Source organism: Alosa sapidissima, chromosome 12 (assembly GCF_018492685.1).
Source record: "Alosa sapidissima isolate fAloSap1 chromosome 12, fAloSap1.pri, whole genome shotgun sequence".
NCBI classification, from domain to species: Eukaryota; Metazoa; Chordata; class Actinopteri; order Clupeiformes; family Clupeidae; genus Alosa; species Alosa sapidissima.
The window spans coordinates 2,754,217-2,779,123 of NC_055968.1; the positions used below are offsets into that span (position 1 = coordinate 2,754,217).

General features: G+C 39.0%; 1 protein-coding gene across 3 annotated transcripts in view; it reads right to left on the bottom strand.

The window, feature by feature from the left end:
• Positions 1-24,907, bottom strand: part of stil (STIL centriolar assembly protein) — a 44,021-nt gene that overhangs the window by 15,740 nt on the left and 3,374 nt on the right. For all 3 annotated transcript variants that reach the window (XM_042056147.1, XM_042056145.1, XM_042056146.1), the window contains exons 2-5: positions 19,977-20,059; positions 19,784-19,864; positions 13,321-13,436; positions 4,785-4,978 (exon numbers count right to left, since the gene is read on the bottom strand). In XM_042056147.1, the coding sequence (XP_041912081.1) occupies positions 4,785-4,978; positions 13,321-13,436; positions 19,784-19,864; positions 19,977-20,059 (474 nt within the window). The remainder of the gene's footprint in view (positions 1-4,784; positions 4,979-13,320; positions 13,437-19,783; positions 19,865-19,976; positions 20,060-24,907) is intronic.

The following is a 24,907-nucleotide window of genomic DNA, read 5'->3' on the forward strand; positions in this document are numbered from 1 at the left end:
TGTAGCTATAAGGCACCCTACTGCCAGTGGTTGGTTGTGTGGGAGTTTGCACACCTCTTCTTCCACTTCCTCCTCATTGAATACCTTTGTGGTTGGCTGTCCTGTAATTGGTGACCCTCTGTCTAGTGTTTGAAAGTAGTGTAGTCTTTGCCTTTGGAAGTACTAGTTGGTTGCTGCTTGAATTTGGTAAAATTCAGGGGAAGGGGGTGTAACAGAGTTAGAAATGTAGTTTAGCGTTTGTATGTGATTTTCGCCGGAATTAAGCAGCTTTATTGAGATTGGTGTTTTGGACCCCCCTTTGGAGAAACGGTATACTGCAGCTCTGCTGCGTTTTGTCCTTGTATTGTTGCCATAGCCGATCAGAAGCGGTATGCTTTCCATTGGGTAGGTTGACTGTATAAAGCACTCCCCACTTTGTTTTAATTTTGTAACTGTAAAATGTTGTTTAAGTTAAAAACTTCGATATACCACCTTTATTATATTACTTTACATGTATTGTTAGGCTTTGGGTGCAATTCTAGTAACTTAGAGAACGTTTATTAATGTTTTCATTATGACCAAGAGTTCATACACACCGAGTCTAACGTGACTAGCTGTAAACTCCGCTAGCAACTTTCCATGCATTCAGTGTAGTTTAGCTTAGTGTGCATGGAAAGTGCAATTCAGTCTAGCAGGAAATGAATGTACATTTAGTTTAGCATTATGTTTATGCATTACCTCCGTATGGTCTACGTCTGTGAGTGTTTAGTGAGTCTCAGAATATTAATAAACTTGTTCTGTGCACCTGAACATTCCATGTCGCATGTCTCCCTTGCTAGTAGGGCTGACATTGATGGTACAGTATAATGATGCATGTACAGTAATATAGCCCATTCAACTACTTATTATTTTGCTTGTGCAGATGCGGTTTTATGTATGCCAGTGCCTGAAGGCATGTTTTGTTTTAACTTTTCCTAAAGGAATAAATGTGATAAGCCAGTTTTGGTCTCAGTCCCTTCACCGTCTGACTAATAGTTATATATTACTAATATATTAATAAAGCTTAACCAACTTTATTATAAGGGTCCCCCATACTGATAGTTGTATATTACTAATATATTAATGAAGCTTAACCAACTTTATTATAAGGGGCCCCACGCTTATAGCTATATACTACTAATATATTAATTAAGCTTAACCAACTTTATTGCAAGCGGTTCCGGCGCCGATAAGAGTGGCAGCATGTCAAGGTAGCTCCGTGTTTTTTTCTTGAATTTCCTCTTGGGGATCAATAAAGTATCTATGTATCTATCTATCTATTGTAAGGGTCCTATGGAGAGTGGTTCATATTGGGATAGGCAGAAGCACAGTTTAATAACAATTAGTTAAATAATAAGTCATTAACTTTTCTAATAACATATAGTTTGTAAATAAACATTTAACATTTAAATGATGTAAGAAACCACTGTCAATTAGTGCCAAAAAGACATTTAGTTAACTACTAACACATATTAATGTTTTAGCAAATCTATTAACTAATATTTTATTAACATACAGATGTTATGCAAACAACTAATATTTAATTAATGATGAAAAAAATATTAACTTTTGCCAAATGAATATGTTAGTAACAATTAACAAATATTAACAAAGGGTTAGGTAATTGCTAGTTTGCTATTTATTATGGCACCTTATTATGGAGTGTTACCAAAAGTGAATCAAAACTTATATCATGAAAATGAAGGAAGCAAACCTAAAATCATGTTCTCTCTTTTCTCATTTTTATATATGCTGCTGGAGATGTCAAAAATTGCTTCACAAATTAGTGAATGATTTTCTAACTTGTTTTTGTTTGGCTGTGACCATTTAGATTTGGTGTTACATAAAAAATATTTTTAGTAATTTAATTTGCACCATTTTGCTGATCAGCATGGACAAGAGGGTGATTGTTGTAAAAAGGGTAAATTGTGTTGTTCATGAAGTATTAGTATTATTAATATCTACAATATTGTGAAGAGAATGTATTTACAGCCTAAAATGAATTATTTTGTGTTAATCTCCTCTTTATCGAAGTAAGTCAAAAACAAACAAACAAAAAATATAATTTGATAATTTTGTTCAACCCATTGAATTAAAGATGAAAGTCTACACTTCAAGGACATCAAAATTGATTCATTACAGATGCATTGTGGTGATATACAGAGGTACAGAGTATAACCCCAATTCTAAAAGGTTTGGGATGTTGTGTAAAATGCAGATGATCACATTCGGTTTTCATTTACACGTCTCGTAAACCCATATTTAGCTGCAAAAAGGACATGTCAAATGGTCAAAATGACAAATTTGACTATTTCATGGAAAATATGCACATGTTGAATTTGATGCCAACAACATGTCTCAAAAAGAGTTGGGACAGGGGCAACAAAAGGCTGGAAAAGTTTCACAACTAATTAGGTGAACTGGAACCATGATTGGGGATCAAAAAAGAGCATCCCAGAGAGTCTCTCGGAAGTAAAGCTGTAAAGAAACCTTTTTGTAAAGAATATCATTGAATGGCTCAGGACCCATACCATTCTCTATGAGCACAGTTTAATGCTCTATTCACGAGTGTTTACTCTACCATGCAAATAATACATTTTATTTAGACATAATAGAGAAATGTTACCATCTTATCTGAGCATGAACTCATTCAAAATGGACTGATGTAAAGTAGAAAAAGGTAATGTGGTTAGACCAATCAACATTTGCAATTCTTTTTGGAAATAATGGACTCCTCTGGGCTAAAGGGGACAGGGACTATTCAACAATTCAGCACAATTCATTTTCAGTCATAACAAACATGTTGGTCAAGAGAAAATCAACATTAAATCAATATTTGCCAGGGGTATGAATCATTTTGTTCTTACTGTAACTGTGTATATGTGTGGGAATGAACAAGATTGTGTGAAATTGAATATCATGTCAACAGACCCCTGTATAAATTCAATCACTGCCACTGATTTGGGTGAATACACATTAGGGTGGTCCTTATTTTTCAACTTTTGAAAGTTCATGCTCTCACCCCACAAATATGTTTGAATAAATAAAAAAAATAATTGGGCAAAATTTTATCAATATTAATCAATATTTAGAGGTCGCTCAAGACCTTTGAAGTTTAACACATACTGTGCTGTGTGCATATTCAGGATTATTTGCGTATTATGTGATACATTGTGCTAGCATGCATAATTGTTTAATAATATATGCTTATGGCATGTGTATTGATTATTAGTGACCACATTAAAATGGGAATTCCATATTGTCCATGCAAATTTGCAATGCTGATTTGCTGATCTCATCTGCTGATTCCGGTATTTCCCAATAATATGCTGTTGTGAGCAATTCATAGCAACTCCTGTTTTAGTTGTGATATGTCTATCAAGGCATCAATGTGAATGAAGCACAATAGACAATATACACTGAGACAATGGCTGAAGCAACATGAAGCAAATCCGCTATATGGTTACTTGGATCAGAAGAGACTGAAATAACTGGAACAAAGTTACCCTTCAAGAAGCAGGTTTTATGTTTGTTGTAATATCACCATAAAACATTGAAAAAAAAACTTCATGAAAGTGCAACAGCGGTGATCAAAGAAGTCTTGGTATTCTAGGACAAGGCTAGGATTCCCATTCATCCCCAACATGCCATAAAACAACTGGAAACACTTTACGACAAGTGGCAGAAGCTGAGGAAAAATGCCAAGAGAACTTCTGAGACTCAGCAGTGCAATTTAGAGGCCTTCATAGACCAGTTGGGAGACCTGTTTGATATCGCACATCAAGATGCACCCATTCTTCTTAAGAATCCAGAATATAGAGACTTTCTTCTGGCCCAAAGAGAAAAAGGACGTCCCGGGTGTACAACTCTACAATATGATGATACAATTTAAATCCCTCACTTTGGCCTTTGGCCTTGGACACTGACTGGATCTGCTCCTTGTTATTTTAATTCAATCATCAAGATATACATCCCCAACCGCCCACTGCGGTCTTCTGATGAGCGCCTGTTGTGTCGACTAGTCATAAAGGCTAGGTCAAATTCAAGACTTTTCCTCAGTGGTTCCATGTTGGTGGAATGAGTTGCCCAGTGCTCTCCATTCCTGTGATAGTTTTGGGTCATTTAAGAGGGGTCTAAAGGCATATCTGTTCAACATGCACTTAGTTCATTAAGCGCTTCTTATGCGTTATGGTTTGTAAAATATTGTTTTATTTCCATTAGGCTGTTGATTAATTTGACATTGTTGTTTACTATTGATATTCTCTTTAATGTAGCCATGTTATTGTTTTTATATTATTGATTGAATGGACATTATTGTTTGTTATTGCTTCCCCTCATTTTCATTATTTATTTTATTAGGCTATTGATTTAATTGACATTGTTTATTATTGCTATTCTCCTTATTATAGTCTGACCAACAAATAATGTTGCATTTTATTTTGTTGTGCATTCTTAAATGGTACAATGTCTGCAAAAGTGAGCGATTCCAGAAATATTCAAAGGCCTTGAGCTACCTCTAGATATTGTAGGAACAATTCAAAATTTTGCAGTGTGTTTTTATTGATATCCGAACACATTTAGGGGGTGAGAGTTGAACATTTCCAAAACATTTTTTTTTACCCCATATAAGGACCACCCTAATACACATATTACTCAACTTTTAACCAGTATAAAATATTTAATAATTCATATTCATTGATTCATATTGAACATTATATCACCAAACCCAAATGTGCTACTAAAGTCAATTACTACTTGCATTATACCTTAAGAGATCCACTGAGGTCATCTGCATAGTGTGCAGGAACATTGTTGGTGAGAAGGCCGACCTGCTGGACTTCAAATAAACAGGGCACCACCACATCCCCTGGCAGAAAGGAATTGGGCACCTTTCTTCCTGAGTCTGGCTTCTCCCTGCCAGGGTCCAAGCGATCCAAAGTAAGGGTCACGCACTCTTCATCTAGACAACAAAAACGTAGTCACAGACAGCTTTTAGAGAAATGTTCATGCAATCAAATTTCGCTGACTGTCAGATTTCTTGCTGGTCAGATATCAGGATATCATTTATTTTACCAAGTTTTGACAAGTTGTCCTTGTTCCATCTTCCACATTCATGAAAGGTTTGGTATGAATGTTGGGTCATGTCTCATGAAACAGCCATGAATGCTTTATGCAGTTTATGACAGCTGCTATGAATGTGTTATGAACTCACCCGTCAAGTAAAGTGCTACCAAAATGTCTAACCCCCCCCCCCCAAAAAAAAAAAAAAGATTCGAAGTTTGTATCGAACCGTGGGTCAAAAATTGTGATACAAACCGAATCCTGAGGTTGGTGTATCGTTACAGCCCTAGTAAAAACCAAGTATGATGTGTTCCAGTTGCTAACAAGTGGTAAGAACAAAATGCTACCATTTGTTAGAAATTGTCTGTTAGCAATTGTTACCAGATATAGCAATACCAGTTTGTAACTACCCGTAAACACCGGAGCGCCACAGGGAACTGTGCTCTCTCCAGTCCTGTTCACCCTGTACACGTCCGACACGCCACATGCAGAAGTTTTCTGATGATACTGCAATTGTGGGGTGTATCAGGGACGAGCAAGAGGAGGAGTACAGGAGCCTGGTGGAGGACTTTGTGCATTGGTGCAAACTCAATCACCTTCAACTCAACACTTCAAAGACCAAGGAGATGGTGGTGGATTTCCGCAGGTCTAAGCCCGCTCTGCTACCAGTCTCCATTGATGGGGTCAATGTGGAGGTGGTAAGCACCTACAAGTATCTGGGTCTCCACCTGGACAATAAACTGGACTGGTCAGCAAACACGGATGCACTCTACAAGAAAGGACAGAGCAGGCTGTACTTCCTGAGGAGGCTGCGGTCCTTCAATGTGTGCAGCAAGCTCCTCAGGATGTTCTACCAGTCTGTTGTGGCCAGCGCCCTCTTCTATGCAGTGGTATGCTGGGGAGGAAGCACAAAGAAGGATGCTGGGCGACTTGACAGGCTGGTAAGGAAGGCTGGCTCTGTAGTGGGAGCTGAACTGGAGTGAATCACTTCAATATCTGACAAAAGGACCCTGAACAAACTGATCAACATCTTGGACAATTAATGTCATCCACTCTACAGCACTATTAAAAAGCAAAAGAGCTTGATCAGCTGGAGACTTCGCTCACTGCCATGCACAACTGAAAGGCTGAGGAAGTCATTTGTCCCCAGGGCCATTGAACTGAATTGTTCAATGCCTCACTAAAGGGAAGAGGAGAGATTTTCTCTGCTTAGTCTGTCTGCCTCTCCACCCTCTCCATGTTTGAGTACTGACTGCCCACTACTGCTTTAATACTGTTTTACTAATGTCCACAGCCTAATGTTTTCACTACTGTTTTACTGCTACACTGTTTTTCATGCTATTTTAGCACACATGATCAATGGCTGCGGTCAGGCTTCTGCTACAATACTGAATGAATGAATGGCTATAACCCTATTACCTCAACCTGTTTTTGCACTGACATCGTTTTTTTTAAGATATATTACCTTGTCTACATTATACTTTACTCTCCTATTTGTCCATATTCTTTATGCTGGTCTCTAGACCTTATTCTTGCACTGTTGCACTACTTTTTGCACCTTCACCATGACACTCACTTTCTTGAGCACCTTGCCATGCACACATAACTAAAGGACTATGGTTGGACTACTTTTTGCACCTTCACCATGACACTCACTCCCTTGAGCACCTTACCAGTCCCGGCCCTGTCACTACAAGTGTCTTATGCTTGATCACCCTCAAGTATATTTGTCATGTATATTTAGTATTTAGTTTTGTTAGTTTTCTTATCTTTCTTATCTTCTACTGTCTTTATTGTACAGTGGAGTTTAGTTATATGTTTACACTTATACTTATGTTTACCATTTCTGCTGTAAGTGCATGTTGTGTGTGATGTCTGTATGCTACCGAGACCCTTGAATTTCCCCTTGGGGATCAATAAAGTATCTATCTATCTAAAACTCCAAATAATAGCCCAGGCTTTTATTTTCCCAAATCGCCCAAATGAATGTCTACCCAAATCCCCTAGATTTTTTTCTTAACAGTGGCGGCAGAACCAAAAAAGGTTATAAGGCTACAGTATGAAAAAACTGGGAGTCGGGGGTCACTCCCGGGTAGTGGTGCAACGGATCATCATTGATCCGTGATCCGTTCAGATCAATTATTTCGGTTCGGCACACACCTGATCTGCGGATTGATTTATGAAAAAACAATTGTGCGCATGTTCAGTCCACACACAGCGTGGTCATGGCGAGCGGAATGGAGGAGCTTGAACGCCCCGCGTCATTTAAATCCCCTGTTTGGGAGCATTTTGGTTTCCCTGTCAATGAAACAATGGTTGAAGACGCAACAGGTCCATCCCGGGAATGTGCCAACCTGTGGCCCCACCTAGCCAGACGATTTCAATTTTCTGAACAAGTTAATGATAGTTTTCGCTTCAAGTGTTTCAAATACAAAATAGTATTAGAAATACTGCCCATCCCTGGCAACATGGTAAAAAGATGAAAATGACTAGATTTTACTTTCAATTCCTTTATCATTCTCCAAGGTATTAACATTAACATTTTTCATAACTCCATGTAGGACGTTTATGTACATAAATGTAAGCACTGTGGCAGACTGGCAGTAGTAATGCAATATTTAGAAAATGTAGGCTACTCCTGTACTCTTGATCAGGGTAGGAATTTCACGGCGGCCACGATGGCCATGGCCGTCGTAGCCCCTTGCGTTGGTCATGATGCCCCTTTGAAAATCAGAGGTTTACAGGCCACGGCGGACATGGTGCCCCCTTCTTTCAATATTCTGCTTTGCGTCCTACTAATAGCGATTTTTATTTAGCCTGTGGCATGTCAAAATAATCTTAGCATTCACAGCGCAAATGAATTTAGTCTTTTACGCAGTGGAGAAAGTGACAGCGCAAGAAAGAAAGTGCGTCCAAATTCACCCATTCTTCTCAGTTGAACTACTTGCGAAGTAGCCTACTCATCATCGCACAGACATAACAAGTATCACATGAAAGAGATTTTTCTCAGCTTTTAAACGATGTTAGCCGATAATTGCTGTGTTGAACGGTTCGCGAGAAAAGTAAATAATGTAATTCAAATTAATCATACATTCTACTGAAGGTTTTGCGTCCATGATCTCTCTACCCATTCATCTCTTATACTTCACAAACCCTTCTTTTAACACATGACAAACCATATATCAGAATAAACAGCAGACCTTACAGAACACAAAGGTGTAAAGCAGTCCCCTGTACAGTTAGCCGTTCCAGAGTAATCCAGTTTTGAATTTGCAGTAAATTTCGACATGCATGGATGTCTCCAAATTTGGGCTTTAAGTTTTACAATGTGGTTAAATTGTTCCACATGATTTCATAACGGGCCAAATACAAAATAAATATTACAAATATCGCCTAGATATTGGTAAATCAGAGGACAGCTGACTAAGAGTCTGTGAAAGTAGCCTTAATGATCACAAAATGCTAAGCATGCATAGGCTATTTGAGTTTCTTAAAGCTGAGCTGTGCTTAAATTGTTCAATACATGATTTCATAGCAGGCCACATATAAAATAAATGTTATATATAGCCTAGATATCTGTAATTATTAGATGATCAGATGATTTACAGTTCTATGTAATATGTCATGTTTCATGTTTTTGTAATGTTTCATACAGTGATGCAGGTCTACTGCAGTGAATAGGCTAAATACAACTTTGATCATTTTTATATGCTACTACTGTGTAGTAGTGATGGGCAAATGAAGCTTTGGTGAACCACTGAACCACAGCAGTGTGAACCTAGCGACACTAGCTGAAAAGCAAAAAGATGGCCGCCACACATACATTTTTCAACATAAAAGTCCCTAGCAAACCAATATTTTTGGTTACATATACTTTTAGTTTGGGTAAGGACTTTTATGTTGAAAAATCTACATGTGGCAGCCATATTGGATTTTTTCATTAGTGTTGCTAGCTTCACACTGCTGTGGTTTAGTGGTTCACCAAAGCTTCATTTGCCCATCACTACTGTATAGTTAACTTTGGCCTTGGTGCCCTGACATGTGGCCTTTGTGCCCCCCACCAAATATGCCCAACTGAAGGCCAAGTGGCCTTGCCCCCAGAATGGTGAAATTCCAAGCCTGCTTTTGATACTCAAGTACTTTTAAAAACAAGTACTTCAGTACTTTTACTTAAGTAGACATCTGACTGTTGTACTTTTACTTGTCAGAAATGAATGGGTTTAGCCTGTGCTACACCTTTCCACCAAGTTGTGCGAAAATTGTAGTTTTTGCAATGTTGACAAACATGCGTAGTACATGGAAGCTCTTGATAGCGCATGCCACTAACGTCTATAAAAACAATATATTTATGGAATAAAAGACGGGTACCTCGGATTAGCATTGCTGTTTATTGTTAAACTGCAATTTTCTGTAGCTAGCGGAGGGCATTTAGCCTACTATGCGTCCGGACAATATTGTGTCTCTCCCCTAATTCTGAAGCAGCCGCTAAATGAAGAGGAAACACTGAGAAGTTAATGTTTTAAATAGGCTACATCAATACAATATATAAAATGTGAAGTGAAACTGGACGTGCCATAATAACCTCTGACTAGTTTTAGGCTACTATTGTTAAATTGCAATGTGAGCGGCAGGCAGCAGGGGATCTTAACTTTGAGAGATGGCGATCTTAACTCATTGAGTGAGTAATATTACGTTGTTAGCTTTTTTTTTAATTACGAAACTAGACACTCTAACACACCTTATGTGATTTTGGGAACTCTGTGATGAATGGAAATGAAATATATGACGATGAAAACATTGAGAACATTTTATCATAACTCGGTTGCCGCTTTGGGTCGAATCAGTGACGCTTGCACGTCAGCTCAAAACCAGGCCATTTTCGTGGGTCTATCACTAGGTGGCAGTCTCGCCAGGTTTCGCTGATCACTTCCCGGAAAGTTTACAGGCAACACTTCATATTTCATGAAAGATGTTTTATCTCCATTTCTAGAAAAAAAAACAGCGATTTTGATGAAAACTAGCCACTGTTTAGCTTGGGATTTCTCAGGAACAGAGGCGTGTAGAAATACACGGTTTGCACCCACTGAAAGCTTAAAGTCTGACCTTTTAAACGAGCCATTGTATGTGTTCATAGCTATAACACAGAATATGCTGTGGCTGTACAAAAATCATCAACAATGGTCTAGATTGCTGGCACTCTAGGACAAAGCTTCCGAAAACAGCTTGGCATTCAATGAGTTAACTAAAAACTGGAATAACACCCCTAGCATATGCCTCTTTTAACTGGAATATTGTGGCATGTATACACATTAGTCGGAAAATGCCCCTTATGGAATATTAAATTCGCATGTTCATGCAAGGAATTTTGGTAGCTTTTTGATGCTCTGACACTCGGCAAACATAGTGAAAAGCGGGGCACTTCTAGAATTTAAGTTTAAAGGGATATTCCACCATTTGGGGAATTACGCTGATTTTCCAGTTAAACCAGGGGTGGGCAAACTGCGGCCCGGATCCGGCCCGCCAAGCACTTTCATCCGGCCCGCCGAGCATTTAATTTAGTTATCAGGCTGCTCGCTATTTTTTTCCTGCAATAGAGACGACGTTGGTTAGCTTTACTGCAAACTGCTTTTCACTCTCCTTAGATAACGTTTACAATGTCAATGTCAAAACATCATGTTAAATAGTTTAACATGATGTTATCTCTAAGTTAACTCTTAGATCTGAGATAACTAACGTGAACATTATGCAATCCATTTAATTGGGAACGCGCCTGCACTCACGAGAGGGAGAGAGCCGCAGGTTCCAGCTGGCTTGTGATTGTTGATAATTTATATCTCCTTCTTATAAGAAAGTTTTAAAAGGAAAATCATGAAGGCAACAGTAGTTCCCACTACTGACCATTTAAAAACTGTGAGAGGGCCCAGCCGTAGGTACAGCACTAGCCATAGCGGAGCAGGCAGAAGATCATTGAGAAATAAACGTGAATTAAAGCGACTGTCTTAAAGCGACAGTGCAGAATTTATACATTTGTTAAACAGCATAAAATTAGCAGTATTTTTAAAACAAATTAGCAGTATTTTAAAACAAATACTTTTCATACTAAATTATAGGCTATAAAAAATTTATTTTTTTATGCGTGTGTCGGGTTGTGCGGCCCGCCGGCCAATTTTCAAAACCCAATGAGGCCCTTGAGCCAAAGTTTGCCCACCCCCGAGTTAAACAATTGACTTTTACCTTTTTCCAGTTCATACAGCTGTTCTGTGAGTTTGGCGATACCACTTTTGGCTCCAGCCTAGCATAGATCATTGAATGGGATTAGACCATTAGCATCACGCCTGCTAGCATCAATCTTAAAAGTGACTAAGATTTCCAGTAATTTTCCTATTGTGAAAACTTGTGTCTTCTGAAGTTAGAAAGTGTAATAAGACTAACAGAAAATGAAACGTGGCGATTTTCTAGGCTGATTTGACATGGAACTATACTCTCACTCCGGCGACTAAAAGGAAGCTTTTTCCACCACTGCTGGAAAAGTTTCTAGGGGAAACGCTGCATGGAACCATTGATTTTCCGCTGCAGCAGGCCCCCCGAAAGGAGGGTAGGCTGGATACAGTTTTCTGTGAATATCTTGAGAACCATAGGGCCTAGGATGAGCAACTTTCTTTTCGTATGTTGGTCTCAAGGGGCCATGTCAACCCATCCCATATAAACTCATTTGAGGTATAGTGCCACCCAGTTGAAAATGAAAAAGCAAAAACAAGGCGTTGTAATCGCAGGCATCTTTGGCTGACAGGTTCAAGACTGCACGAAATTTGAAATATAGGATCATTATGATAGCCCCTGAATGCACGCAAAGTAACATTTATTCCTGCAGGTGCCCATGTGTCTGAGCCACAACACAACACCAATATAGCCTTGGCAACGTTGTAAGAATGTGAAATGAATATAACAATATTTTGCGCAGTAGGCAAACAAGATACAACTAACGATAATGCGCCTTTACTGTAGTGGAGTTTGCGAGACAAAAACGAGGAAGGAAAATAGTGATTAAATTGGCTGTTTAAATTAGTTGTCTAATGCACTCTTGCACATTTTAAATCTAAAATAAGGAGGAGTGTGAAGAGGGCCTCTTCAAGAGGCTGCTATTAACCGTAAAGAATGCATCTGCAATAGAAACTATCTGCAGCCTATGACGCAAATCTAATAGCCTAAATGTCCAGTTTGTGGATGTCTGCTTTAGTTGTTGACAATGCAGTCTTTGAGAATTCAAATGATACATTTTAGTTTTTGGCCAAGCTAAATATAGACTCATTCATGCCCCTTGCATTTTGCCACTGCAAGGTCCATGTGGCCCCACAGAAATATTATTTCACTCCCCTCCCCTTGCGAAATGTCCCCCCGGCCAGGGGGGCATGCGCCCCAGTTTGAGAACCACTGGAGTAGGAGATGGAGACAAATTGACCAGGTACATTGTACCGTTCTGTAGTATATCTAGTTCTGAATATGGTCATTCACTGGAATATGGTGTGCATGGAAACCATTGTCTTTTGGTGAAAAAAGGTACAGCCTAGGCTGTTTCGCTGTTAACACAAATCCCATTATGATTAGGTTTTGTATGAGAATTACTACCAAACATCTTAAATGTTATCGGTTAAATTTTTTTTTTTTTTTTAAAAACTAAACAAAACACTGTGAATATCAGTTAACAGAAACCCTGACACATTGCATGCCATTCTTCAAGTGGATTGGTGTAAGGGGATCAGCAAATAACATAAGCCTTGCAAGCTGTTTATCTATACATCTGATATGACAGCTATTTATCTATACATTCCGACCAGTGGGCCGCGGCTGAAGTGCCCTTGAGCAAGGCACCTAACCCCTCACTGCTCCCGGAGCGCTGCCGTTGTAGCAGGCATCTCACTGCGCCGGGATTAGTGTGTGCTTCACCTCACTGTGTGTTCACTGTGTGCTGTTTGTGTTTCACCAATTCACCGATTGGGTTAAATGCAGAGACCAAATTTCCCTCACAGGATCAAAAAAGTATATATATACTATACTACTATACATCTGTTCAGATGAACAAGGTATTTTGTAATGAGAATGTTGATTGCGTTTCTGGGGAGTTAAGTTTGTGGGTGCAACAGCAAATCAGACAGGATTCTGTATTTTCAGACAAACATTACAAAATATCTCTACAGTGCCTTTTCCAACATCTGAACTCTGAAGCTAACAAAACATACTCACCTCTGTCCACAATGAATGTACCAAGCAAGAAGCAGGTGAACTGGGGATTATTGTTCTGTCTTGCATGACGGTAAGTTAAGCGTAATGCTTTCTCTGATAGGAGAAGTCTGGGGTTTCTGTTACATGAATATAGACATTTTTACATGATTAACATGGGGTTAACATAAAAGTGTGCACATTGTACATAATGATTGCCACATGGTGTTACCACCTGCTATGCCAAGGAAAGGAAAACTTTGAATTCAAACAGTTTGTTCACAGTAAATGAGTTGAAAACGCATTGTTTTGTGACGTAAGGGCCTTGTTCATGTTGCACATACAGCAGGGGAAAATAAGTATTGAACACATCAACAACTTTTTCAGTAAATATACTTCCAATGAGGTTATTTGCATGAAACTTTCACCAGACATTAGTATTAACTCAGATAATCCACCCATATAAAAAAATCCAAACATTAAAGTCCATAAGCAGTGTTTCCCATACATTGACTTATTTGGGGAAGCCCACCACAAGATCAACATTGACCACCACACAATGATTTTCCAGGTTGTACTAAATTGTGCTTAAATCTGGTTAGCATCATTGGGTTGTGTATGTATTCATAGGTCTTTAGACAAATGTATTGAGCTAATGGTAACCTGGGGAGAAACAAAAATAGAGTTTTACATAAAGTCGACTTTTTGTAGAACATTACTGGAAGCTAAAGTTTGATTACTGTAATTTTCCTTTCAAAGTATCTGCATTGGTTCTGAACATATCAACCGGAAATCCTCTACCTCTCCTCCTCTATCCTCTACCTAAAGAATATATCTATTCATAGGCCTATACTAAGGCAATGATTGGATGGTGTTCAGTAAAGTAATGAGTGTTTACAAATGTGAAGAGAGGGAGTGAAGCACTGGTGAACACTGGTTAGTGTGGCATTTTGATGGGTTGTGAAAAACGAAATCAAGTTACTTCCTGTTAGATTTTTGTGTGTTAAGTAGAAAATTGTGTGTGGTGTTTTGCAAAATGTGTTTTAGTAAATTGAAAACCGAGACAAACACTGTAAATTAGTGTATGGTTTTGCAGATTTGGTGTGGGGTTATGATGTTTGGAAGACATGTTTAGAAAATTGTGTGACAAGCAAAGATTTAGTGTGTAAGCCGTTGAAAAAAAAAAAAAAACTGTAATATGTGTGGATTACCTAAGTTAATACTAACGTCTAGTGAAAAATACATGTGAATAGCCTCACTGGAAGTATACTTACTGAAAAAAATGTTGATGTGTTCAATACCCATTTCCCCTTAGTTCCCCGCTGTAACTTTTAATGACATTTTGAGAGGCAAAAAGGTTGTTTATATGATGCTCCCAGACCCAGCATTGTAGCTCACTGGGAGCACTGGCCATTAGCTGCAGCTACTCCAGTTCGGTAGCACCGATTTTGGACGTTTTTTTCTCCTATTGACAGTACTCTGTAACGTCTAGCGATCCATGTAAAAATCGGCCAGATTTCTCCTATAAGGCGGCATTCAGTGACGTCATCGTCATCAGTAATATACTGTAGTGTGATCATTCATACCAGTGGCCATCCTAGATTCTGCTTGACTCTCTCCACACTAGTGTGGTCACGATACCAAAATTATGACTTCGATACGATACCTGCCATAAATATCACGATGCTCGATACTGAAACGATACTACGGTGAAATCCTAAAGATATCTGGAAAAGAAAGGACTCGTACCTCCTCCAAGTGTATTGGGTCATTTGTGTTGAATTCAGTGCACTTTTGTAGTGTGCAGGTCAATTCTGGGTTCTAAAATTCTAAACTTCCTACATAATAATTATTTTTTTATAGTCAGTAAAATAGTAGGCCTACTTTGTGTGATTAAGTCCTTTATTGTTCGTTATAGTTCATTTACATTGTGTTTTGGCAATAAAGTAGCTTTAAATAGCCAAAATAGGCTAGATCAAGGTCAGTGTTGAAATTACTGCATGCAAATCACTGAATGCTATGCAGAGGGGCCTAATCTTTAGGCCATCTGATGTACAGTATAGGCTACCCTAGGCCTTCCCGTGTTCATGGGATTTCTTTGACAGTTGCAAAGGGAAAAATGTGAGGATAGTCTTCTTTGCGCCCAGTGTACAAGTACGACGTTCCAACCACTCAGGTCTTCGTCAGATAGGCCTACACCATTACCTGTTGCAATATATCTGTGTGCATTCCTACATTACATCTATTCCTTTGATAACATGATTTGCTACCACGTAACAATAAGCCGCTATTGTTATCAGGACTCAACACGCTTTGGTGGTAATATGCTGTGGGCTTTAATTAGCGCATTTCGGGTAGCCTATCCAACATCTGGGCAATAATTATTGAACAATTTGCAGTCTACATGCCATGACAAATATTACCAGTAGTACTGACCAAACTTTTTGTTTACAAGTTATGGTAATGATATTCTGACGTGAACATTGCGCTTACATCACGTTAGCACCCTATGATTAGGCTACAGTTCGTTATAGTCTCGTCAAAATTCATTGATGAAGGTTCGCTTCATCCCAGAGAACCATACTTGTTTCACTTAGGCTAGACTAAAGCAGAAGAGAAGAACTTGGCACTAACCATGTAGTCGTGTTTTCTATAGCATATTCGTTAACCTGTCGTTCTTTGAACTCTTTAAAAATGCTGGGATATGTCTGCGAGGTGTTTAGCCATGCGTAGCCTAGGCTACTGCTTATAAATGACTTTGAAACATATTTTACAAACGGGCCTCTGTGTACCTGATGGCTTGCCTTCACTATTCCCCCTGATGGCTTGCCTTCACTATTCCCGATGTATCCCATATAGTTCCAGATTTCACTTCACCTTTTGTTTTATCCACAAGGCAGAGTACTGTCGGCAAAGAACTGTTGACGTTAGCTGCGCACTCACTCACTTAGAGATGCCTGCTTGACACGCCCACTTGCCTAGATGCGTGCAAGGAGCAATGAGAGCAGCAGTTCACACAGACGCAGAATGTTATTTTAATAAAGTATCGATTCTAAAAACGTCGGAAATCGTATCGTTTTTTGCGTGAAGGCATCGTGATACCTTTTTAGTATCGATACACCGTGCAACACTACTCCACACACACAAACACACACGGAAAATGATGGCTTGCGTCATGTTTCTATTTCATATATTTTGAAATTCATATAAAGTGTATTTAGTTAATAATGTATATTATTTTATAATCTGCATAATTACTAGTAGCTAAACATATTTAGTAATTTGAATACTTCATATTGATTTTTAAACTATTACCTTTAGGCATATCTTAATGTGGTGTGTAGTAGGGCTGGGATAAACGATTATTTTTTAAACGATTAATCTAGCGATTATTTTTTCAATGCATCGATTAATCTAACGATTCATTTTTTCAGTCCGATTCGATTTCGATTTGATTATCGATTATCTCCCCATTAATTCACTAATAGCAACTTATACATGTTTATTTGAATGAAAAAACATGAATTCTTTAACATTGCAATATACTGTATGTTTATTGCTCTTAAGATTCCAAAATAAAAGACTATACAAGTGCAAAGTAATGCATTCTTAGTCAGAGGTAGCATTCAATAAAGTTCAGTAGTGTATGTCTAATTGAGTGGCTGTCATTTTAAGACGTTTGTGTGGGAATCCTTGCAATTAACATTAACACAGTTAAAAGGCTGCTGATGTGTGGATGCAATTCATAACGTAGTTAGTTCAAATAACGGTTTGTACTTCTCCTTTGGACAAGCACTTTTCCAATTACATCGGGATTTTGCAAACATTCAGAGTCAATAAAATGAGCCCTGCATGAGTAACGAATACAAGCAGCTGCAAGTAAGCATGCTAAACTTGACATCCAAACAATTTTCTAACGTTAGCTTTGAGATACTGCTTGGTTGCATACTGTAACTTAACTTAGTTTAGTCTCCTCAATGTACTATGTTGTGATAAGAACTTAGCAGAGTTTACTTTAACTTTAATGCAGCAGTTTTGAACAAATTTGTGCAGCATGGTCAAGATGCTAAGCAGATTTAATAGCAATTTAGCCCACTGTGTTCTATGCAGTGCTTCTATGTGGCAACAACAATCCTTCAACAATCGTGAACATTTTGTTAAATGCACATGCAGAGGAGGAGCAGCGGGCTCGTTACGAGAGAGAGCGGGCGGGGCGAGGAAAGTCTGTGTGAGTAAAAAGTGAAGCTCAATGAAATTATTATAATAAATTATTTATAATAAATTATTATAATAAATCTTTAATTTAAATTGTAGGCCTACAACATTGAACATCAATGTGTGGTGGCCGGTTTTGATTTCGTGGTGGCCAGCCACAGATTAGTCAACGTATGGAAAACACTGAAGGTGTAAAATAAAAAATATTTAGCAGCACACGTTATGCTTGACGAATCAACGCTCATATTTTGCGTCAACGTATTTTTTGTGTCGACGTCATCGATTACGTCGACGCGTTGTCCCAGCCCTAGTGTGTAGGCCTAGGTCTAATTGAGTGCACATTGGTGATGTGTAAGTGTAATTGAGTGCCTGTCACGGTTGTCATGGTTGCATAGCCCATTTGCGTAAGCGCAAAGTGGTTCTCTGTGTGTGTGTGTGTGTGTGTGTGTGTGTCTGCATGTTCAATTCATCGGTAGTTGATCCATCTGGTCAATAGCTCCGCATTCACGCCACTTCATTAATAGATTAACGTCAGACAGGCTGTAAAGCAGGGGTCGGCAACCTGTGGCACGCCGCAGAATAAACACTGACACGCTGGCACCTCAGTATTATTACGACTCACTTTATCTGTCCCGTTTTAAAAATAAAAGCACCTGCCTCTGTGTCTGTGAGCGTTTGACTGCCGTTTGACTGCGTCGATTTGCGTCAGTTAAGTTGCAAGCGCGCTAATTTCAGATCAAAGTATGTGACGTGACCAAGCGCACTGTCCGCCGTGTTCGTGCTGACATATGAATGGATGACTGAGCATGATATTGTGACAATGGCAACGCCGGCTGCTTAAAAGGCTAACACTAGGCCATTCCAGTCCTGACACAAGAGTTTGGTTTTGTATTTGTGAAGGACCGTGCTGTGTGCACTTTATGCTGTGAGAATGTTGTGTACAGAACGTCAAGTGTTAAGCATAATTTTGAGACGAAGCACGATACCTTCAAAGATCAAGCAGACAAAGTAGAGTCAATTAAACTTGCTGTGTCCAGATATGCAAAACAAGCTAGCTCCTTCAAGGTTTTTACCACTGCTAAAGATTAAAAGAAGTTGCTAAAGAAGTTGTCCAAGTTATGGACAGGCAGCTTAAAGCAGACCCAATGGGGCATCAAAACGGAAACTGAAAGTAACTCCCCACTGCCCCATGGGTCTGCTTTAAGCTGCTAGTCCATAACTTGGCCCATGTTGTCCCAAATTGTCTCATTCTTTTTCCTATGGGCTTGAACAGGACTATGGGTCAATTTACACTGAACTTTCACTTTAATTTGACAAGGAATCATTTAATCCGCAGCATCGCAGTGGGCAATTTAAATGTTACCAGCCAAATACGAGACATACAGAGAGTGTATAATTAAGTTTGTTTGAGTAAAAACAATTGGTTTATTCAGATTTATTTTATGTGGGGAAGGTTTGTTAAACCACGACTTTAGTAAAAACAATTCAGGCACCTTATTAATAAGTCCTAGGCCTACTCACATAATTGATGCGAATCGGACGTTCATGTTTTTTCCCGTCTATTTGAAAGTTATGCTAATAAACATGTTGCATTCTATACGGCTTGATTATTTCATTCTTTAAGCTACATAGCCTGCCTCCAGTTTTCCTCAACTTGACTAATTAAGAAGCGATAATAGGATATTTGAGCAGCAGATCATCAAAATGTCCGGAAAACAAAACCTCTGCCGGTCACTTTGACCGCCACCATTTATTTCTAGCGGAAACGCTGATTCCTACCTGTGCTCATATATTAGTTATAGCATGTATAATGTGATAGGATAGCCAGAAAAGTTGGCAACACACGACACAAGGCAAACATGCTAGATGCGTTGCAAGCCAAGGGCGCTTGCAGTAATAAATGTCACCCATGCACTGTTTTTTCACTCAGGAAATTCTTTAGTTTAGTTTAGTTCTTTCTTTTTAAAATTCTTATTCTTCTTTTCATCTCTACATTCTAATTCAGCTTGAACCTCTGATCATACAAACTTGGTTTTGTTTTTGAGAACTTTATACTTTTTTAGATATTAATTAAAAACATTTTTTCCCCCACTGACTTCGCAGCTATGTTGTTTGGGTCCTTTCTCCAGGTGTTACTTTAGCAGCTATTTCAGCCCATCATTTCCATATTGAGGAAGGTAGCCCAGGTTCACTCCCTCTGGCAGGAGTGAAGTGTCTCTGGGTGACTTTTTTCTGTCTTGGGAACTTACACAAACAAACGGAAAGCACACACCTGTAATATGAAAGGTGGAGATTCACAGCCTCTCCAAGAGGAGTAGGATCCCAAGGACCCACTTTGAATTTGGAAAAGGACCTAGAAGAGCATGGTTAACAGTATTGCTTATATATTGCTTATAGGAAACAGAATTTACATTAAAGACAAGCATTTGTGACCGTTTTTACTATTACTCAAATAGTTTACCAACCTGTCAATCTGAATGGTCTCTTGTTTCTGGACACCATCAAGAATGTGGGAAGGCATCCCTTGCAAATTCACTTCCACACTCATCTGCAGGTGAGAAAAGCTTTAGATTTCTTTACAAGTTTAAGGACAACCAACAACAGAATGACTAGCTATAATACTACTCCATTCAGATATATTGTTTTGCTGTTGAGTCCTGTGACAAGTCAATTATCACTTGGGAGATGTATATGGGAGCTGTATTCCTTGAGATCCCCCCCCCCACACACAGATTTCTATATGAGTTTTTCAAAAAACGATAACCGATATACAGTGGATACTACTTCAAATTGTCTGGCTACACGCGTGATTCTCACATGACCTCACGCGTGAATCACGCATCTTTTATTTATATTTCCCCAGTGAAGCTGCAATGACCCAAACAACCACCAGGTGGCACTTGTGAGCAGGGTTAGGAATGTTGGCTTTTGCCGCTTTGAGTCTATGCATGCCAGTATACTACAGTATGGACCATCTTTTTAGCCCACCCAACGTTTTTTCAGTTGTTTCCACAATATTACCCCCTGCGGGGTATACTACGAATCTTGATTAATGGGTTAGCGAGGTATGTTGCTCTCATAGCCAGGGTATGCTGTGACACGAAAGTGGATCTGTTTTAGCGTCGCTATATCACCATGGTATCTTATGCTCGCAACTAAACCTGGTCGGGAGGAGGTTATGTGCAAAGTTATAGCTCAAATCGTGTAATCTACCGCCCACTGACCAATCAATTGTCTTGAAAAACGAAGTTCTCTCACGTGTAGGATTCTGTCATATATCTTACAGGTGCTCCGCCTCTACAAACATTTTGTATTTCGAATGCGCTTTAATAGTGTTATGCGTGCAAATATGCCACTATGTACGTGCATACCATACAACATCTGATGACAATCGATTTATTTGATGTTATAGGCTAGACACTAAAAATGATAGCAGTGTAGATTACACTATCGCTCATAAATGCGGAAGTAATTGTTTTTTAAATAGGCGGTCTTGTGCGTCTCCACGTTTCACGATTGGCCAATGTCATCCCAACACCGAGAACGCGCACAGATCTGAGCTGAAAGCCTAGTTTGACAAATATATCACATAACTGCTATTGTAGCATCACTTAATGTATACCCCTGAGTCAAGGCTTTGTGAAGCCTCGATATGTCTACATAGCCTAGATATGTCTAACGTGCTTCGTAGTATACCCCACCGATGAGCTTTCATTTCGATGGCTGATGGGACTGTCGCAGGAGACGTACTGTAGGCCTAACATTTAGCACTATAATCAAACAATCCAAAAGTGAAAGACAGGAGAGTGAAGGATCACCGCACACTGGTGGGATTTCTTTGCTGATTTTATTTAGACTAAATAATGTTTATTGTGTTATGTATGTCTTTTATTTAGACATACACTAAATAAAATCAGCAAAGAAATCCCACCGTGTGTGCGGTGATCCTTCACTCTCCTGTCTATCAATTGATGACTGCACCTCACCAGCACCTGGAAGGCTGTGCATGAAAATTTCATCCTCTTCAATCCAAAAGTGAATTAGGCCTAAATCCCGAAGCAAACTGAAAATCTTCTGCTTTTAATATAGCCTACCGATCCGCTGCTCCAAACGACACGCAGTCTGATGATAAAACTTGTCATTGTTTATGAAGGTGACTGTTATTTTATGAAGAGGCATCTGGCTGTTTGTAAATGTTTGTTTTGCTTTCATTAATGGTTTAGCTCATGAGGTCACGACAGGGACGTTGGAAGTATTATCTGAGGGGGTGCGGCTGATATGAGCGGGGGTTTCTCCACAGGAAAAAAAAATTGATTGCTAAAAACACAATTTTAACGCAGTCTTCAGAGGGACAGAAATACCACAGAGAAAGCAGTGCCGGTCTTCTGCCTGAACATTGCCTACCTGCAATAGGCCATCACTTCACTGCTTGACACTATCCCACATGGAGAAATGTTGTAGAACCTTTAAGAAATTATTTATTGTGCGAATGGGTTAGCATAGCTTTTGGTGAACTAGAGGGAGAGCAGCTTCACAGAAGAAAACTTCTGACGGCAAATTAGAGGAAAAGTTGGTAAACCACCTTTCTTACCTAATTTGAGGGTGCTGATTCTGAATATGTTGTTTACCAAGCTCAATTCTGAGTTCTAAGCCGCATAATCAGCATTTTAACATGACATAGCGATTTGTTTTGCTTATTTTTCCCTAAATTGGGTTGATTTCAAAAGTAAATCACTAAAACCAAATAAAAGTGTTCTCTAAATACATGTTTGAGCATTAAAGAACCGATACTATAGTTTATTAACATATTTAATGGGAACATGATCACAGTTAACATGTAACAAACCCGGAAATTCTAATCAAAACACAACCATATTTTTATTGCCAACATAGTGAGTCACTCATGTGGGGCTGTATTTTGGGTACCTGCGCATGGCGTAAAGTTCGTATTTCAACCGCGCAAAGTTGAATTCGGTATTTTGCATGTTTATTTTTTAAACATCGCGCCCAGGGGTGTGGCAATTAACAACCTAGGGAGGGGCCTGGCGCGTTGTCTAAAAATCGCTATCATACACCACCTAAACCTGGTCAGAAGTCAATGGCGAGTTGTTCATATACTATTTTAAGAGCGCATGTCAACAGTCAACAGTATTGGCAGGTGCACTCACCATCCTTCTATCATTCATGAACGCACACCAGCGCACGTCCATGCAAAGCATTACAAATTGCACGATTACAATGGGAAACATAATTAGAATAAAGATATTACAAAATACTGTACATCTCATGATGAGTAGTTATTCACCATCATTTGCAAATTGGTAATGACGGTTAAAAGTGATTAGGGGAGAGGCGAGAGACACGTATGGAGCACAGCTGAAGACGCACTGTCACGAGATATAAGCAACTCCTCTGCAGGATAAATGTTGTTTTATTCAGTCATTTAAGCAATATTGGTAAGTGTTGCTTTTTCCAGCCTACGTTTTCAGTGGTAACCCATTGTCAGTCAATAGTGAAAGTAACTGCATATAACCGTCTTGTCGTTGACTGACTCCTTGGTGAAGTTAGTTTCACTTTGCCAATGAGTTCAAATAATAGACGAGTGCAAATGCGTGAAGGCTATGCTAGGTTTTAGTAAAGCATGGTTTAAGAATTACTATTCCATACGGTCTCGCAAGCAGCCTCCTTCAAATGCGCCGTTGAATGCCAAATGCATTTATTTGACATATCGCACTTTGCGCCGTTAAAGGGAATGACAGATGTCATTCTCATTGGTTTGAAATGATGTTACGCCCCAAACACACCCATATGGCTGATTAAAAAACCTAGGAACACCTTGTTGCGCCATGCGCTCCACTTAGATAACGAAACCCCTCCCAATGTGAACTGGACATCCTACTAAATTTGAATAGACTTTTGATGAGTGACGATGCACTTTAGAATGTCATGATAGGGCCCGTGGTGTTTAATGCATTTCATCACAATAACAAGTTGCACAGATAACCTTCAACTCAGAATATCTCCTACAGTACATATGAATTTAGATAGCGGGAATAAGCCCAATGCAGAACTGCATCTACCGTTAGCAACAACCGACAAGTAAAAAACATTTTACTTCTAGTAACACTGGATTTGGTATGTGTGCTTGCCTCCACACTAGAGCTTGATAATGTGCTCTTCTAATATGCCATTGAGCTGCATCACTTGTTGGGGGTAGTGCCTCCGATCCTCGACATCTAGAAAACTGGCATAGTGTTGTCACGATACCAAAATTATGACTTCGATACAATACCTGCCATAAATATCTTGATACTCGATACTGAAACGATATCCAAATCCTAAAATATCTGGAAAAGAAAGGATGCAGGCCTCCTGCAAGTGTATTGAGTCATTTGTGTTGAATTTGGTGCACTTTTGGTCAATTCTGGGTTTTAAACTTCTAAACTTCCTACTTAATTATTTTTTTGTAGTCATTAAAATAGTAGTTTGTGTGTGATTAAGTCCTTTATTGTTTGTTATTGCTCATTTATATTGTGTGGTGTTTTGGCAATAAATTACCATTAAATAGCTAAAGTAGGCTAGATCAAGGTCAGTGTTCAAATTACTGCATGCAAATCACTTAATGCTATGCAGAAGAGCCTAATCTTAAAGCCAGACTACCCTAGGCCTTCCCGTGTTTATGGGATTTCTTTGACAGTTGCAAAGGGAAAAAAAGTGAAGACAGTCTTCTTTGCTCCCAGTGTAATTTAATAAGTATGTTTCAACCACTCAGGTCTTAATCAGATAGGCCTACACCATTATCTGTTGCAATATCTGTGTGCATTTCTACATTAGGTCTATTTCTTTGATAGTTAACATCATTTGCTACCACATAACAAATACTAAATAACAATACAAAAGTTTCTTACAAACTTTCTTGCATACTTCTTAAATGTGCTGCAGTCAGATGGGTGTCCTAAAGACATAACTAGATCTTGAGCATCTATTACCAGTGTTGAATGAGCAGTTTTTGCAGTGATCACTACTGGACATTCCACATTGCTAGACAGTACTTGAGTGAGGATAGACTTATTTCCACTTCACAAATAACAATTGCTATCTGCAATAGCTACAGTACAGGGACATTAATCAGTTCATAGCTGAGGATTTGTCCTAGGTCCACTTCCCTTTCAGCATCATATGCAGTAATGATGCACTGGAGAATGTTTCTTTTTGTTGCACTATAAAGGATATCTTGTCTAAATTTTTTGCAAATAATGCAATCTCCATAGCACTCTTCAGCAGTCCTCAAACATGCATACTCTTCCATTTTTCTGCATGGCTGGAATTTGAATGATGGGAAAGAGCACAGTCGCCTTTACAGTAAAAAAAAAAAAATCCTCAAATTTGCCAAGGA